At 40.1% G+C, this 18,554-nt stretch overlaps 1 protein-coding gene across 4 annotated transcripts in view; it reads right to left on the bottom strand.

The window, feature by feature from the left end:
* The window catches only part of SLIT2 (slit guidance ligand 2), a 255,996-nt gene extending 237,935 nt beyond the window's left edge, over positions 1-18,061 (bottom strand). For all 4 annotated transcript variants that reach the window (XM_041473469.1, XM_041473555.1, XM_041473725.1 and 1 more), the window contains exons 1-3: positions 17,329-18,061; positions 15,521-15,592; positions 14,234-14,305 (exon numbers count right to left, since the gene is read on the bottom strand). In XM_041473469.1, coding sequence (XP_041329403.1) covers positions 14,234-14,305; positions 15,521-15,592; positions 17,329-17,504 — 320 coding nt within the window. In that variant the 5' untranslated portion in view covers positions 17,505-18,061. The remainder of the gene's footprint in view (positions 1-14,233; positions 14,306-15,520; positions 15,593-17,328) is intronic.
* Between the last annotated feature and the right edge of the window lie 493 nt (positions 18,062-18,554).

Genomic DNA, 18,554 nt, shown 5'->3' with positions numbered 1-18,554 from the left:
GAATACACAAATTACTGATTCTTATGAATCCTGCATTTTATAACTTTTACTTTGAATAGCTTTATCCTACTCACTGAATATTCTTTTAGAACTAAGGTTTCTCTAACAAAAATTTGACTATTGTTATTGTTTGTGACCAAGAAGATAAAACATAACTAATTTTCAAAAAGGCAATAATGGGAAATACATCTTTTACTATATACTTCAAAAAGAGACTTCAGCTACTCTTTACACCTAACAAATTATAGCAGATGCTTTTAAAAGAATCAATTTGTTAAGTTTTCTATATGGAGATTTTATGAATTCAGACTTTAGACTTCACTGAAATACATTTTTCAAGACTACAGTAGGTAGTTCAGTCTACAAAAATAATATGAAAATCTAAGTGAATGGGGAAAAAGTATGCAGAGCAAGTCTGAAACAACAGCCTGGTATCACAGTACACAATAGTTTCCCATCCAAAAGTCACCATGTAGAGTTTCTAATCTTTGGAAAGAGCCACACAAGGAGTCCAGAAAATACATTACTATTTTAAAATGGTTCACTATTTACATGGCTCCCCAACAGTTCCACTTTTTCAGGTGACCTGATGCTTAATTTTGTCTGAAATAATACCTCTCCAGAACACACAAACATACTGAAACAAGAGTGAGTGAAAAAGATCCCCATTCTCTCGAGCTGAAACCCAAGGTAAGCACAGTGGATCATGGAATCCAAGACTGTAGGTTTTGAAGAACTACAGTTGTTTTGAATAAAAACAACCATAAACATTCTACCACACCTTCTTTCCATGTTTTCATGGTGGCAATCACTTAGCACAGTTACCTACCAGGCCATGTTGCCCTCGGGACAATGCAAGAAGAGAAATTTCATTTTCACTAACTGAACTGCTCTCCCGGAACTGACATGGAGCTCAAAGTGAAGCACTGAAGAAACAGTGATGAGATATTCCATACTGTGACTACTGAGTTTCCAACTGAGCTACAGATATTTGTGTTTCTCAAGCAGAGAGCTCAGAGGAGATGAAGCATTATTGGTGTGAGCAAGCAACACAAAATGTACTGAAGAATCTCTGCTAACATTGTAATAACTTGGACTGTAAAGTCCTTTGGTAGTGTCTAGAAATAAATGGATGAGGCACCAGTATAATTAATTCTTTCAAGATGCAATTCAAATATACTTTTTTTTATTTCTGTTGATGAATGGATCTTTAAAAGGAGATTGGGAAAACTTACACAGACATTTTTGAGCTTTCCACAATAAATTCAAGCAACGTCCACATGCTACCTAAAGTATACGAAGTATTTCAAATACTTCAGTTTAAAACTCCCAGAGGTCAGTCTTGTAGACATAGTAAAGACTAGAAAAGCAGCTGCAAAGTAAAATGATGGTACAAGTATACACAAGGATTTACGGACAAAGAAAAAATACCTTTGACAAATGAGCAGGTGAAAATACTCATCAAATGAAGCTCAATACCAACAGGCAGATAAAAAGTAAGACCTGACAAAGAATAAGTAACTCTTTGAAGCTGACAACATTAAGGTAAGCAATTAAAAAAAAAAAAAGTGGCTTGATTTGAGCTAGTGGTTCTGCACAACAGGCTATTTTAGTTGAAACTGGTATATATCTGAGTTTTACTTGTCTTCTGCATGCAGCCAGAGTACCTGTAGATGACGACAGAGGTACACTGGAGGGAGAGCACATTACGTTCCCAGTAGCAACATATCCTAACCCACTGAAGTCTGGCCATGCCACAAATCCATCCTGATGTGTCTCTCAAGTTTTCATGCCACAATAACTATGATCCAGCAGCAATCATGCACGGAGGAGGAAGGGAGGAAAAAAAATCTTGATTGCACTGTGTACAATGTAATCATCTGCAATTGCTATAATTCACGCCCATTTGTTTCAGACTTGTTACAGCCATCACTGTCACTTGTTTCTGATCCCACTGTATCAACTACATCCAGCCAGAAAAGATGTAGGAGCTGTAGAGCCTCTTTGGGAAAATAAGCTGTTCCAGTGCTTGACTGTCCTCACAGTGAAGAAGTTTTGCCCTTATGTGCAGTTACACTCCCTATGGATTTATGCTTGTTGGCTCACCACAGCAATGAGCCTGGCTTGAGGTTTTTCATAACCACCTCACAAGTACTGGAAGGCTGCTCTTTTGTCCCACCTAAGTTTCCAGTGGATTTTAGTTCAAGTAGATGCAATTCTACCATAGACCCTGTAGGACAAAAGAAGCCTTCAAAGATAACTTGAGAGCTGATCAAAATTAAAAGCTGTTTCAAGTAAGTTATAAATCAGCTGTGCTCTTTAATTAGAAACTGCCTATCCCATTGGGTGCATAGAGAATGAGAGCCTTCCAAAACCCTAAATACAGGCACAGATGCATTTTATCCCACCACCACTGCTTCAGGAAAACGGATTGCATGCTTCCAACTCACAAAGACTATTGACAGAAGAATTCATTATTTTTCATTCCTCTTTCAAAGTTAACCTAGAGAAGTAAACACACTATCTGCACATAGTAGAACACAGCACTATAGAGCTTTGAAATTGTAGTCTTCAAAGGAGCATATCCACACCTTCTGTTTGTCAGCAGAGGAAATAATTATTACACCCATTCGAAAATAGCATGTAACAACTCAGTGAAGCTCATTTGCAAAATATACATAAACTTTAAAAGCATAAAAGTCTGTTTACATTACATTTCAATTTAAAATGGAAGAACATATCAGTAATCAAACCTCTGCATGTTCACACAGGAACACTTTCTACTCACAACTGAGCCCACAAGGCTCCTTAAGTAGTTCCAAGATGTTACAGGGATATGCATCCCCTGGGAAAGCCTAACATCAGTTCAGGCTTTATGAACTCAGGAAATACAGCAGCCACCTACAAAATTATCCAAGTACTTCAAAACAGAAAACTAGTGCACACCACCTAAATCACTGCTATGGGCTGGTTTAAGTACGATGCAAAAATTTTTCTCTAATACATAGAGTGAGAATAACAGACATCAGAATAAGCTATTCCTACTGCCTCAACAGAGAAATTATAGACTTCCATCTGAAAGGAAGGCAAATCACTACTCTCCTACAAAAAACATTGTGCTATATCTGCCAGAGGCAGAAAATATTTGTGCATCCATGTCCAAAGCCACAATCTGCTGAACTTCAACACATCTGGCAACTGCTGTCTCTGAATGTGACTTGCATGTCATCAAGCGAGAGGAAAGCCCAAGAACTAAGAGCTAAGCAAAAGATTATGCCAGTTTTTCCATTAAGAATTCTCTGCAAAGACAATTTCTCTAGTCGAACTACTCATAATCCCATTAAGCCTAACAATATCAAGTTTACCAACCACATGAGTAAAAACTGGAATCTGAGAAGTTCAAGGCTGTTCTTACAGCATTTGGATGTCCAAGGTTTTCCCCAGGTCAAGAACCACTTAAACAGGACTCCACTTTTCAGTCTAAATAGCATCCAGCTAAAAAAGACATCTAAGTTATTCCCCATTTAATTTTAAATATAAGTTATATATTTGTTTCAGGAAGAAAAAATAAATTCTGAACAGTAGCAGGACACTACTGCAAACCCAGTTTCTTATTTGTGTAGGAAGCAGTGAAAGGTACTTCTCAACTATAGCACTACATTGAACTAGCGTACACTACTTGAAACCTAAGGTATTTTCTGTCCTTCATTTTCTTCTCCCATGAGTTTGATGTCAAGTCCAAAATTACCACACTTCTCTCCCAATCAATTCTCCCTACATTATGCAGAAAAGTATTTTGTCTGTCAAGAGTCTATACTTACTTTGCCTTTTTAAAGCATTTTTTTTTCACTATGAGGTAAAGACAGAAAATAAGGCTGCTGTTTCCTGTATTCCTTACTGTTTCAACAGAAAAGATATTCCTATAAATATTTAGTCATTATTCTTATTAATTCTGCCTACAGCACTAAAAAGCACAAAAACCACAGTAAAATCCAGGAAACTGCAGGCTAGGAAGCCTCATCTCAATGCCTGGGAAGGCAATTGGGCAAAATATTTCTATTTCTGTTCTAGACTCAGTAAGGACAAGATGATGACTGGGAGTGGTCAGCACAGATTTAATACTGAGAAAATGATGCCTGACCAGCCTGGTAGCCTCCAAAAATGAATAAGGAACTTGGCAGATGAGGAGAAAGCAGTAGATGTTTATCTTGACTTCAGTAAAGTTTCTGACATTGCCATTCATAATGGTTGTCCTCACAGACAAACTGATAGAGTACAGACTACAAAAGCAGATGGTGAGGTGGACTGAAAACTGACAAAAGTGCCAAGTTCAAAGAGCTGTGGTCAGGGACACGAAGTCCATTTGGAGAACAGTCACAAGTGATATACCCCAGGGGTCAGCAATGGAACCAGTACCATTCAAAACTTCATTCACAACCTGGAAGATGGGACACACTGCAGCCTCAGCATATCTGCAGATCATAAAAAACTGGAAAGAATGACTGATGCACTAGGCCCGTGCACTGCCTGAGAGTAACACAAACAGGCTGGAGAATTGCTTGAAAAAGAAACTTGGGAAGGACAAGAAAAGGGAAATGGAAAGCCCTGAACCTAGAGAAGAGTAACTCCATGCACCAGCACACACTGGAGAACCAGTTGGAAGAGTCACCACAGAGAACAGCCAAGGGTGCAGGTGAGTAATTCGAATGAAACCAGCAATGTGCCTTTGCACAGAAGGCCAATAGCATCCTGGGCTGTAATCCTAAGATTGTTGTCAGCAGGCATGTGGTCCTCCCCCTAAAGGACCTCAGCACAGGTGAGACATCTGGAGAGCTGTGCCCAGTGCTGGACTCCCCACTACAAGAGACTGGAGCAAGTCCAGGGAAGAACTGTAAAAATGATGAAGGTGGCAGACTGAAGCACCAGTCACATTGGAAGAAGTTGAGAGAGCTGGGACTCTCTCAACTCAAGCCTGAGGAAGAAAAGTCTCAGAGATATTTCAATGTGTATAAATACTTCATGTATACAAATAAGTGACGTGACTTCATCCCAAGTAAGGAAAACTGAGCCAGACTCTCCTCAGTGGTGCACAGTGAAAGGACAGGAGGCAATGGGTACAAATCAAAGTATAGGAAAACTGTACTCCAGCTTAAGTGTTTGACTGTGAGGGTGGTCCCACACTGGAACAGGCTGCCCAGGGAGGCTGCAGACTCTCCATGGCTGGAGAGATTCAAAACCTACATGGAAGCAGCCTTCAGACACCTGTTCGGATGGATGTTGAGTTAACTGGTGGTGTGGGATTAGACAATCTACAGAGACTTCTTCAAGCCTCCACAGTCTTGTGAAGCTCACTCATGGGATTCTAGTCTATAAAGCACACCACAAAGAAGGAAACAGAAGTTATAAAACATACTACATGTTTAAAACATAAAACACGTTACTCTGTAGAGTAACAGAGGTTCAAGTATCAGATGAAACAAGAATGATTTTGACAATACTTGGGATTACTTCCAAGAAAGCAAAAAAAGGCAAAGAAAGAGGGGAGGTAAAGCTGGTCTAGTAGGTAGAATTTAGCTAGGATTTGAACAGATTGTTTAGAAAGACAAGAAAGGCCTGCAGATAGTCCTGACAGGCTTGTAACTGTCTTTCTGGCATGAAGTTACCACAGCAAATTTTCACTCAAGTATTTTTCTAGTGCACCTGTACAGACATCCTGCCAAACTAAATCAGAACAGCTGGCGTGCCTTAAAAAAATGAAGGGAGACTTTGCCATGTTGCATTTGACTATCAGTCTAGACTATTATTAAAGACAAGCCAGCATAATGAACACATACTCTGAAAGAAAATAGGAAAATAAAATGTTTCTTCTGATGAAGTTTCAACCAGGCTCTTCATAGTAAATGAGGTAATATAACTATAACAGTATGAGTCATTGAAGTTGCAGCCAGATCCCTCATACATTTTGGAGTTTATCTGTAAAACTCCAGATAGAAGTGTGGTTTCTGCAATCAAAATAAGGACCGTCTTAGATAATCTTTCAAATATGCTACATTAAAATGTAATGACAAGTCACTTTTCACCTGTGGCCACCTAATATTAAATCAGCATTTTAAGAAAATATTTAACTCATGCTGCGAGAAATAAATATGATTTTTAAAGAGTAAAACTAATATGTGTAGCTTTAAGTTTAATAACAGTGCTCCATAGAATCCATTTAAAATAGCTTCTGAACAAAAAACACCATTTGAAACAAAAACTTTGGCACAATAGCACTGTAGAATCAGATTTAGTTTCACCATTTTGCAACAGTGCAAATTACCCATTTCAGATGAAGCAAGAAAGAAGAGCATCCAGCAAACAATGCCACAAAGGATGAGCACAAAACAGATGTGGGAAAAATAAACAGCCTTCCTGCCCTGGAATTTGTAAAAAGGTCTGCAAAGAGCAAACAGGACTTCTCATTGCAATTTGACTTCTAGACCTATAAAAGGAGTCCCATGAGAAAAGACACTCAGATGAATAAAATATAATAAAAATAAATAGTAGGCACTGACAAGTCTTTTAGAAGAACATTGCTCTTGGAATTAGTTTTATCAAATATTTTGTAGTGTTCTGTAATCAAAATGTAGCTACAACATTTTTTTAAAAATCCATTAGAACACTGTATCTTTTTATATACTGTCTTCAAAAACAGCCTTTGTCTATCTCTGATTCAACAGACATTTTTAAAGAAGATATTCAGTGTTGCTTTGACAAAAGTCTGTTAATAAAAAAATACCACTGTAGTTATTCTGTATTATTTTTCTTAAGAAACTCTCAATACACACGGCCAGTATAATTCATGTAATATAGTCCCACATTCCATTGGCAAGTGATTAACACTACAGGCTTCGTGGTCTCCTCCCTGTTCTAAGAGGAGGAATGGGTGGTGCATTGCTCTTAAACTATGTAAGGCTAGCTAAAAGAAGGATTTCTCACATCCATGATTAACAAGGAATAACTGCTCATCCCCTTCAGGGCTGTTCAAAACCAGGTCTCTCTACCTGAGCTCATTATTCTTCTGTTACCTATGACACATCTGTGTGAAGGAATTAACTCTTCAAATGCTCATATAACTCAGAAGCCACACAGGTGATTAAATACCAGTGCCGCAGGGAGGAGTCAAGCCTAACATCAAGCAGCCTTAAAAACCAAGCACATGAATAACCCCACAGGTTCTAGGCAATCAAAACCAGACATCCCCAGCAGCTGTAGTCAGAACTGCTCAGAATGTAGCCCAAATTAAAAAAATTAGTTCTCAGACTCCAGTAAGGAACTTGCATGCCACAATGAAGACCAGCATTCAGTGAGAAAAGAAACTTGAGACTAACTTTCAGCTAAAGAGCTAAGAACTCAATCGAAGAGCTCAGTACAACTTCTATACTATATAATACAAGGCCTTATCCCTAAAAAACTGATTTCATTGACACAATTTATAATCAAGCACAAGATGAAATATTACTTATTTATCAGCTGTGCTTTTAGGACTGATAGTGATAGAAATGATTCCTGGAATAGTGGTTGTACTGCTAACACAGCATTTTTGCCAGGGATCCTAAACCTCCATGTTAGCCTTTACACCTAAGTGTCCGTAAACTGGGGGGAAAAAAAAGTCATATTCTGCTCCAGCTAAAAAACCAAAACTGCATCATAAAAACCGATGACATTTTTTTCCACAAGTACCTGCTGCTAAATTCTGATCATATAGTTTCATAGAAGTGAAATCTAAGGTTTCCAACACTGCTCTTCTGTAACTGAAAAGACTATATACTATAAGATTCAAAACTCAGAAGTTCAGCCCAAGCCTGCTTATTCTAGGATTAATTTATTGATGCAGCTCACATTTAAACAATCACAGAAAATATTGCCATTCCTCTTTTAAAAGTATTTCCCTACTTGGAATTTTATTGATAGAGTTAGTCAATTTGGAATAAAACTGCAATCTCATGCCACACATCAATACAGAACAAAAAAAAATAGAACGTAGGTTTATTTTAATCTCTGGACAGCATGGTTTTTTTTTGGTTTGTTTTTTTTTTTTTTTTTTTCACATCAGTGATTCAGTAAGTCTGCACCCTAAGAAAGTATACATATAATAAAGCCCTTTTCTAGACTAGACAGAAAGGACAGTATTTGTTCATCTAGTCTATTCTGAAGCAGCTGTTAATACCCTTGATAAATGCCCAAGCCTGCTGGGCAGTTATGCCCAAGACAAACTGTATTTGTCTTTACCCTAGATGGAACACTTCACTTAGTCTACATGACTTTGTCAGATGAGGTGCTCTGTAAAACCCCATACATTCAGAGATCATGGTAACTCCCAAGTCAGTTTGGATTTTGTAATTTCAAAACCTACTAATGCAGTGTAATAGTTTACCATGTTAATCTCAGTTAGAGCTCAATTGGATAACTCTTACCCTGCAATACATGAATACAACTAAACCCCACTTTATTTTACTGAAACCCATTTAATATTTTTGACAAGATGATGATCTTTGTATTAAGGCTATAAGTAAGCCCATGCTGTAGCTGAAGCTGCACACAGTAATTTCACATACCAATTTGTATCCTGTAAAGAAATCCATCTAGTGCTACAGTTTGTTTACTAAGTAGAAAGAACTTTTGCTTGAAGCTATGTAGTTTAAATATACTTTTCCTTCTATGCTATGACACATCTGTAAGCTTCAAATTGTTCATCCACAGCATGTACAAAACAATACTGACTCTCAGTACTACTCAAACACTCATAAGTACACACCTAAGTAAATGCTCTCTTCATGTTAACTTTGAATAACTTGTTTTAATGTATTCATGGAGTTAGAGCCCAAATAAATAGCAAGTAGGGACAATTCCTCAGTTTGTCATTTTAGAACTGTGCTGCAAAAATTTAGAAAAAAATCAATGAACTCTAACAAAACATTTAATTCTTGAAACATTTTATGAAAATTGCAATATTGCATCAGTAGGCATTGTAAGAAACATGCAAATACAACAGGTAGATTTCAGTGTAAAAGCTACTTCATGTACCAACTTGATGTTCAGCATTCTTTTCTTGAACTCATGATTTCAGCTTACTCACATCATGTAGCTCAGGGGGAGTGGTTTTCAGGGAGGTATGGTGAGGGTATTTAGCTTAGACACCAACTCAGAAGATTAAGTTACTCCTTTGGGAGTAACATTTTGTCTACACACTAGTTTTCAGAAGAAATAGGTTTGGTGGGGGGATTGGTAGCTTATTTTTCCTTTGTGGGACTTTGGGTTGGGTTGTTGGGTTTTTTCCCCCCATAGTTTGCCTTTTTTAAGTCTACACATGTAACACTTTAGAATTGTTAGCATAACAAATGGACATTTTAAAAATAAAATTTGCTAATTCAAGTATTGGGAATAGAGAGGCTTGGCCTGGAAATTTTTTAGGCCACACAAGTAACCTTTCTCACAGGAGTAATCAGTGAGACTACTCATGCAAACCAAGTCATTCACATGGTAAATGTCTACAGAGTGAGACTCTAAATTAGCATTTTAGGGACATACTGCTCCCTCAATGGATTATCCATAAATACAGGAAGAAAACAAGTGAGTAGTTTTGAAGCTAATGCTGTAAACTCCTCCTATTCTGACATTTTTTTCCATGTCCTAGCCCTAGCATAGTAAGAGCTGGAATCCCAACTACTAGACTTAAAAAACATGTTAGGAAAAATGATTGAAAAGTTTTCCTATCGGTCTACTCTTTTTTTAATAAATGAAAATAACTGCTCTTCTCTGTAAACATGTGAAGAGTATATCTAGCCCTCAAAAACCTGACAACCCTCTATTTCTAGAGTACACAGAACTGTAAAGAAATTTTAGATTTAAGTAGCTTCTTACAGAACTGGTTCAACAGTCCATGGCAGCTGTCTTAAACAAAATCTCATACTTCCCTCCAGATGACAATAACTTGTAAAAACACTGGCATATTTTGAGAAGTATTTGCAACACTAGAGAATGAGGTGAACTTGGGAATAACAATGGCCTACTCTTACTAAAAAATATTTTTAAAGCTGTGTCTACCAGTGCTAGTTTTCATGAAGTGGAAACTTCCAGTTTATCTTCATCTTGCTGTCTTAATATACTATTTCAACTAGTATAAACATCACACACAAGATGACAGCTTTATGAAGAAAGAAGAAACAAGTATTTAATTTCACATTCTCATAAGGACTTGTTTCAAAAGGTTTTGTCCTCCATAATAAGCAGTGGTCTCTGGAAATCCATAAGTGCTGTGAAAATCCTCCATGTCTTAACCCTTTTTGTCTTCCTGCCATGAAGCATATTGAAAACCACTGCTGACACATGACTGTGGTCTCTGTAAAAGAGGTTCACAAAACCTAAGAGGCCACATCCAACCCTCTCTCTATGGCACCTGCCATTTACTGAAGAGCCATATACTCTTTAGAGGCCCTGCTCAAGAACACAGGCTCATATAAGTTATAGCTAATAAAGAAAGTCTTGCAGATGTTAAATACTGTAATTATTGCAGATGTCAAGACTGTAATTAGTCCAAGAGTCTTTAGCATTGCTTCAGGATGTACTCAAAGGTACAAGCTGTCCCAACTGAACTTCAGTGCTTACAGCCCATTTTTCAAAGAGGGTTGTTTCAGCAGACAGAGCATCTACACAACAAAACAGACCATTAAATTCTTCTGTTCAGTACCCAGTCTGTGAAAAAAATCATATTTGTGGCAGACAAGCCAGTTCAGGCAGTGCTGCACAAAACTGGCTTGGACTGGAGCCTTAAGAGCTCAGCCCTTAAGAGCCTTCAAGGCTGTCAGAGATTGGAACTAAGTGAACACTGCTGTGTATAGTCATTTATTTGACTTGAAGACTTCCCACAGAAGTGTCTATCTAAAAAGGCATACAGCAGTATCAATTTCACCAGTGTTTCTCTAGCTACTACAGTTGCCACAAACCTAAAACTTACTAAGTTGCTAATTTCCACCTTGTTTTTCCCCTCCTATTTCTTAAGCAGCAGGCATAGGTACAAAATAGTTTATTGCAAACTGAAAACTCGTACTTTAATTAAGGCTGCTGTAATACTAATCACTTTTTACAGCAGTATTTACTGTAGCCTTGCATTCCATTGCACTTCTACAATTACACTGGTGTGGCAGAAATACCCATTGTGGAGCATATTAGGTCTATAGGTCAGAAATAGTTTTGTGTAAATACTAACCTACATAGTGTACTAAAGATATGTTATTTTATTAAACTATAGGAGAAGCTGCCTGACAGATTTTTATGGATTTAATAAAATTAAAATCTTAAGCAGGTACCTTCTAAAGAGGTCAAAAGTTTTTCCTCTCTGAGATTAATTTTGCAAAGCATTTCAGGTCCTCCCTTCCATTAAAAAAAGCTGAGGATATCCAGCATTTTGAATTATCAGACCTATAAATGAGTATTCACAAGTAACTCATTAACCAACCAAACAGTTCCTTGGAAATCAGGGTTACTGGTCTAAAAAAATTTAAGTGAGACAGCAGTTAAAAACAAAAACACCCAAGAAACAAATAAAAAGCCACCACCCAAACAAACAAACCCCCATCACTTCACTTAGAGAGATGGGCATTTCTTTTTTCCCAGTGAGAAACTACTGTGAAAGCCTGTTGTTCACATTGAAGAGTACTGAAGAACAGGAAATATCTTTTAAAATAAAGCCTGTATACATTAGAACAAGATATTTCAACATAAGCAGTATTACTTGTAAACAATCTTATAAATTAAATTGAGTTCATTTAAGCTGCCCTGAAGTTCTTACACCCTCTGCTTGCATGCTAAAAGGTCTGTGTCAGGTATTCTTTGACAGCAGCTTGGCACATTACACTTGGAGTGAAAATGTGACACCCTACACTCACACATTGAAAAAATATTTAAAAGCTTTAAAGTGCTTTCTATTTAATGTATAAAAGAAAATACTTGAATGAAGTACCCACAGGTTTCCTGAGAAATCGTTTTGGGTTTCAAAATCCCAAGGAGATGAATTGGCTGTCAGATAACAATGCACCTTCATCAGATGGACTTGGCAGTTGTAAACAAGAAGAATTTTCTCAGCTTTTCCCCACAAATATGAAATATTTGCTCTTAGCCAACAGCTGGGGCAGTTTAAAGACATCCTGCATATATATTCAAATTACAAGTCACTCACACACCTAACACAAACTGAATTCCAGCAAATTAAAGAAACTGACAAGTGTTGGAGCAGATGCAATAGAACTCTCAAGACAAAACAATCTAACTTCACAGGTCTAAATAACTGAATTTTCAGATAGCATAGTTTGCCTGCTGAAGGGTGAACAAATATAACCCACAAAGTAGCCAAAAGTATCAAAATTTCTCTTCAGAACTAGTATCTTATGTAAATGGAAAATAGCTATTGTTTTCCAATTATCAAGGGAAAACCAAAGAAAAAATGAAACAATGTAATGGCAAAATACAAACACATCAGACAAGTAAGTTTTAACTACTGAAGTTCATTTTTCTCTGGTAAAACAATTCTATACTTCAGAAATATAAACAGTAAAAGCCTTGAAGTTTTTTGAAATTCGTTAATAAACCACATAGCAGCATCTTACTGTGAAATAATTAAGAAATAAGGCTGCTGATAAACTGTTTTAAAACTTTGTAAGCATTTGGTATCTCAGTGTCAAACCATATATGCAGTGAAAGTGTGGACCTCTTAATGTTTTTTCATGTTTCACATATGTGTATTTACTTTGCAACATGAACTACACTGCTGTTTAATTTTTTATCTAGACACCATAAACCAAATTTAGGAATATGCATATATTATTCCAATATAACTCTCAGCAGGAAAAGCTGCTTTAAATCCCTAAGTTTTGTACAAAGTTGAAAGCACATTGTAAAAAAGCATTGAATTAAGTGTTTAATACAACTTAGAAATGCACAACCAGTTTTTTTCCAAAGAGCAAGCGATCTCATTAAAACTTATTTTAAAAAAAGTTGCACTATATAATAATACTAATTTTTTAGGTCAAAAAGTTACTTTGGCTTATTTGAAAAAATAATTATCTCAAGTACGTAATATTTCAACTATTATAGAAATATTATAATTACACTGGTGGCTACTAATTCTCTTGAAGAGCTTTGTCTAAATGACCAACCAAACCATAATGGTTTGTGGAGGTTTTTGTTTTAAACACACCATCTGTGGGTACAAGGCAACTATAATAAGACAAACTATGTTCAGGCCAGTACTGCTTTTCAATTGAGTACAGTAGAAACACTTCTATAAAGTTAAAGCAGCAGCAAATGAAATGCTGAACAAGACCTCAGAGACATGCTTAAAAAAAGGTGATATAGTGAAAATGCAACAAGTACAATGCCTAATAATGAAGACACAAGTCAAGTTCTATAGAAACATGTATTAATACTTTCCAGGCTCCACACTATATCCAACAATCAGCATCCTGCCTTCAACAAGTCGGTTGTCCCAAGTTTCACAATACATTTAAAAATATTTTCATTTCAAGTGTAACAAAATAAGAAGGCACATACTGAAAACTAGCTTGGGAATTACTCATTTTCTAGGTCTCACTGCAGCTAAGCAGGTGCTTGTACTTCAGCTTCACCAGATAAGGTCCTCTCATCTCTGTTCCACTTTCTCTCCCCACAGTATTTTTTTTTCTTTTTTTAATCCAAATTCAAATTATTTTTAAAAACTAACAGTTCATATTTTTTCTATGCCTTTGTAAAAGCTTTCATAATATAAAAACTGGAGTAGAACTGAATCACTGCTACGTAACAATAAAATTTTTTATAGCCATTAGTTGCCTCCAATAAGGCATTGTATAAAATATCTAACACTACAGGTCAGAGAACAGCCTTATTTGGTGCATTTGAGTTCTCAAAAGTCCTTGTGTATTCAAGATTAAAGTAAAAATATTAGATAGTATTCAAACTATTTCCTACAGGACAATTGCAGTTTGCACTTTGAATCCAGACTGCTCTTGAATGCTCTCTCCCAGCAGAGTCCCCTAAACACTGCTGGAGAATTCCTTATTTCTCTTGTGTCTCAGTAAGGCTAGAAGTCACAAATGAAATTTAAAAAAAAAGTATTTTAAAAGTCTGAATACTGAGTACCTTGACACGTAACTAATTTGACCCCCCAAAAGTTGAAACTTTTAGAATTAAATATACTTACAGCCTCTCCAGTTCTTTTAAATCCTGGAATGCTCCTCTTTCAATAGTATTAATCTTGTTCTCCATGAGCTGACTGAAATATAGAAATTTTTGGATGTAAGTTTTAATATCTGAGAGACCTTGTCACATTAACAATGGTCACTTAAAGGCAGCCACATTCTTTAAAACAATCGAACAGCTATTGTAGAGTGACATCCACTTTAACCTTCTGTATCCCCGTCACCAACAATTTACATGGGCTCATATAACCAAAAGTAGGAAAATAAGCCTTGGAAAAAGAAACAGGAATCAATACTAGATTTGCTCATTTACTTAAGGAGTCACAAGTTCTAAAGCTACACACATGCCTACAGGCTGCATGCTCACATGCACACACATCACTGCCCTTCGGCAAGTTGTGAGACTCCAGTGGAACGGTACGAAGGTGATACTGGTCTCACAAGATAATAACAAAACCAAAAGTCTCAACTGTGGTGTTGGGAGAAACACCAGTGCAAGACTGCACAGAGATTGTGACCATAAGAGTATCCCTGTTTTGTAACGAAGTCAAAAATTACTATAATGTTATATTTACTTCAGAGAGAAAAGGAAAAGGATTTTACAAGACCACTCACTCAAATTAAACCTGCCTTAACAAATAAGCTAAGTAGTTAGATATTTCCTTCAGAAAACAAAGCAACAAAAACAAAAAAACCTCCACAAACTACCAAATTTTAAAACCTTGATAATGATTGAGGTTTTTTTTTTTTAAACAAAGTAGCAAAAAATCAAAAACCCACCCAAACAAACCAGCCAAACAATTCCTTCCTCAACTTCAGTGGTAAAGTTTCTTTTTTGTCCAGAAACTACAAAAGAGCAATAATAATCACCTGGGACTTGCTTTTACATTCACTAAAGAAATAACTTTTTTCTTAATTAACTCCCTTATAGTTCTGGTTAAGGGTACCCATTTTCAGTGTGAACTATAAATTTCACAGCCTTAAACTGAAGTAACTCGAATGGTTATTCAACCAATTTCAGCAACTCTTACTTGTAAGCTATGTGCTAAATTAAGTCCTCAAGTTCTCATAATCTTAAGGGGAGATAAGAAACATTTAAACAAACTTTATTTAAGGGAACTGCTCACTTGTGCATAACAGTGTATAACACATGGCAGAGCAGTTTTAGGTTCAGATACAGTAATACGGTAGCTAAAAAGTGATAACCCATCCAGCTAACGAACTGAAATGTAACTACAACCTGTAGCATCAGTCCTAGGAGTTATCAATGAGAGAAAGGGAAAACTTACAGAACTCGAAGGTGCCTTAGACCAGCAAAGTCAGTCTTCGTGATTCTCGTGATGTTATTTCCATTAAGATCCCTAAGAAGAATAATTCGTAAGCAGCAAAACTAAAACATTCAAAAGCTATTTTTAAATTGTTTTGTTTTCACGGGCACAGCATTTTCAGAACTTAGGAGATATAAATAAATGCAACAAACCATTTTTACAATTAACACCATGTGAGTTCCTAACTTCCAAGCAGCTGAAATACGATGTACCTTGAAAACAGTAGTTTGAAACTCTATAGCAGGAGAGTCTTGGAAAGTCAGTTCTGCTTGCCATTACAAAGCTCATGTTTATCTTTAACTACAATCTTTACCAATAGAAGAGTTCAAGGCTCTATGTTTGGGGTTATAACTGCATTTAGAAAAACCACAAGACTTAGTATATAGAGGTATATCTATATACATATGCTACAACCTTTGACTATTACAAACACTAAGTGACTGAAAAAAACGCCAAATTTTCACCATTTCAAGCAATTTCCAGATTTCCCAGTATGGCTAAAAAGGTGGCATAGGGCTTAAATACCAACAACAAATATTAGGTTTCAAACAAGCATTAAGGTTTCAAACTGCTGGAGTAAGTGATGGGAAATAAGATTTTACCAAAACTAAGCTCTCCACTTGCTGCACAGGAAGCTATACTGACCACAGAATGCAACGCAAGTTCAGAAGCAACAGAAACCTGTACTTAGGCCCTAGCATTTCTGATCATACTTCTATACTACTTTTTCTTCTGGAGTACATGCCTCTTTCTCATAACTTTTTGGGTTTAAGAAATAAATGTCTTTCAATTCCAATCACTACAAATAAAACCAGACTTGGCAACTCATGAGATAAATCTTTAGGAAGTGGTATTACATGGAAGCTATTCTAACAATTATAGCTCATTCCCAACGTAGCTGGGGGGGCGAGGGGGGTGTGTGGAAAGTAGTATGTTTTTGAGTGCTTTATACCACATATGGCCAAAAAACCACACGAGTCCCAGGAGGAATGTGTCCCTGATACTCCTCCTGACTGAAATTCACCACTCCACGCGCGTTCACATGCCAACATTTAACTGACTTATCAGAGAGTAAGAAATAATGCGCACACCACTTCCACTCTCAGGACCCCTCTGAAAGGCAGCCTGATATAATAACCGGACACATACAAAAACCAGCCCAGCCGCGGGCGGAGGGAGGGATCACCGTTACGGCACCGCTTAGCGCCCGGCGAGCGCGGCTATCGCACCCCGGCGTGCCCTCGCCCGCCGGCAGCGCGCCCCCGCCCGCCCCTCCGCGCCGGCCACCGCGGCTCCGCGGCGGGAGGGAGCGCTGCGCGCCCCGGGGCCTCCCTGCCCACGCCCCCGGAGCGCGGCGGGGCCGCGGCCCGGCTCTGCCCCGGGGAAGGCGAGCCCTAATAGCCAAGTTTGACGGGAAATGGGCGCCGGCGGGGGGAGAGGCCGCTCCGCCGCCGCGCCGGTGCGCCCCCCGGCCGCGGTGGTGCCCGCCCCCGCTCCCCGCGGAGGCGGGAACCGCGCTGCTCACCGCGGCTTCCCGGGATGAAAGGCAGCGGCTGGGAACAGCGCCCACCTCTTCCGTGTCTCCGCGCATCGCTGTGAAACGGGCACGGCCAGCAGCAGGAGAAGGGAACAGAAAACCCCCACCCAAAGGACGCCGGGACCCTAAACCAGGCCGGGGCCGGGGGCTACCTCAGCCCGACCTCGGCCGAAGCCCTGAAGGGAGCAGGGGGCCGAGGGGCGCTCGCCGCCGCCCCGGCCGGGTTACTTACAGCCTCTCGGTGTTGCGGGGGATGTTCCTCGGGACGCCGCGCAGCGCCAGCCCGTGACAGTCCACGGTGCTCCCCGAGCAGGAGCACTGCGCCGGGCACGGCTGCGGCGCCACCGCGCCCGCCATCGCCAGCAGCAGCCCCAGGGACAGGGTGAGCTTCCCCCAGCCGCACATCATCACCGCCCGCTGCAGCCCGGCCGGGCCCACCGGCCTCGGCCCCGGGGAGGCGCGGGGCGCGCCGCCCTCCTCCTCGCCGCGGGGAGCGCTCGGGCAACTTTCACGGTGCGGAGACAGCGAAGTCTTTTCTATCCAAAGCCAAGTCAAGAAAACAACCCCGGCAAAGTGAGGCGGGTGGCACCGGTTGGCGGCTGAAGGCAACTTCGCCAGGCGCGGGGCCGCGCCTGGGCTGTCCCTCGCAAGCCCGTCGGTGGCTGCGAGAGGCGGCACTTGGGTCTCGTCTTCACACGCTCCCTGCGATGGCGAAGCAAACCCAGGGGCGCAGGGTGCGGTGGAGTTGGGCGAGCTACTTATGTTCCTCTTCGCCCCTTTCAAAGCCGTGACTCCCCGCCGAGCCCCCGGCGAGAGGCCGCGGAGCCCCGTCCGCCCAGCAGCGCTTCCTGCGCGGCGGCCCGCGCAGCGCTGCAGCCGCTCCCACGCGCGTCCCCCGCCGCGGGCCGCTCACAGCCCCACGGGGGGCGGCGGCGGGGCTGACACCGCGCACACACCGCCCTGCCAGAGGCGCCTCAGCAAATCATACCCCTCTCGCAGGCATTCATCAAACTGTCTCACGGAAGGAGGAGGGAGGGGAAAAAAAAAGTCAAACACACAAGATGCTGTTGGGCTTGGCTCTCCACCCCCCGCGCCCCCTCCTGCTGTACGCTCCCAAGCCAAGTTTAGCAGGAAAGGGCTGGTCCTAGATCACGGTAATAATAAGCAGTCGAGAAGTGATTCGTTGCCCTGCTGGAAGGGAGTTCATCCACGACCTTCTCCTCGGTGACAGATCACAGTTATAGATCCTCCTGTGATCCCGGGAGCACGGCGAGACAGAGCAGATAACAAGCGAAGTGCGGCGAGAGCGGGAGGGGCGGGGAGGGGTGTTATTCTGCTCCCCGTGGTCTCCCGGATACGGTGGCTTTGCTGCGGCAAAGGCACCTGATGGAAGAGGTGGGAACTGCTCAGTCCTTCCAGGTGAGGCCAGTTCAGCAGCTCCTGGGTTTGCTGCAGGAA

The sequence above is a fragment of the Pyrgilauda ruficollis genome, unplaced genomic scaffold, assembly GCF_017590135.1.
Source record: "Pyrgilauda ruficollis isolate IOZ18807 unplaced genomic scaffold, ASM1759013v1 scaffold1, whole genome shotgun sequence".
Taxonomy (NCBI): Eukaryota; Metazoa; Chordata; class Aves; order Passeriformes; family Passeridae; genus Pyrgilauda; species Pyrgilauda ruficollis.
Note: the sequence above shows the minus strand (reverse complement) of the source record. Positions and strands in the feature narration are given on the sequence as shown.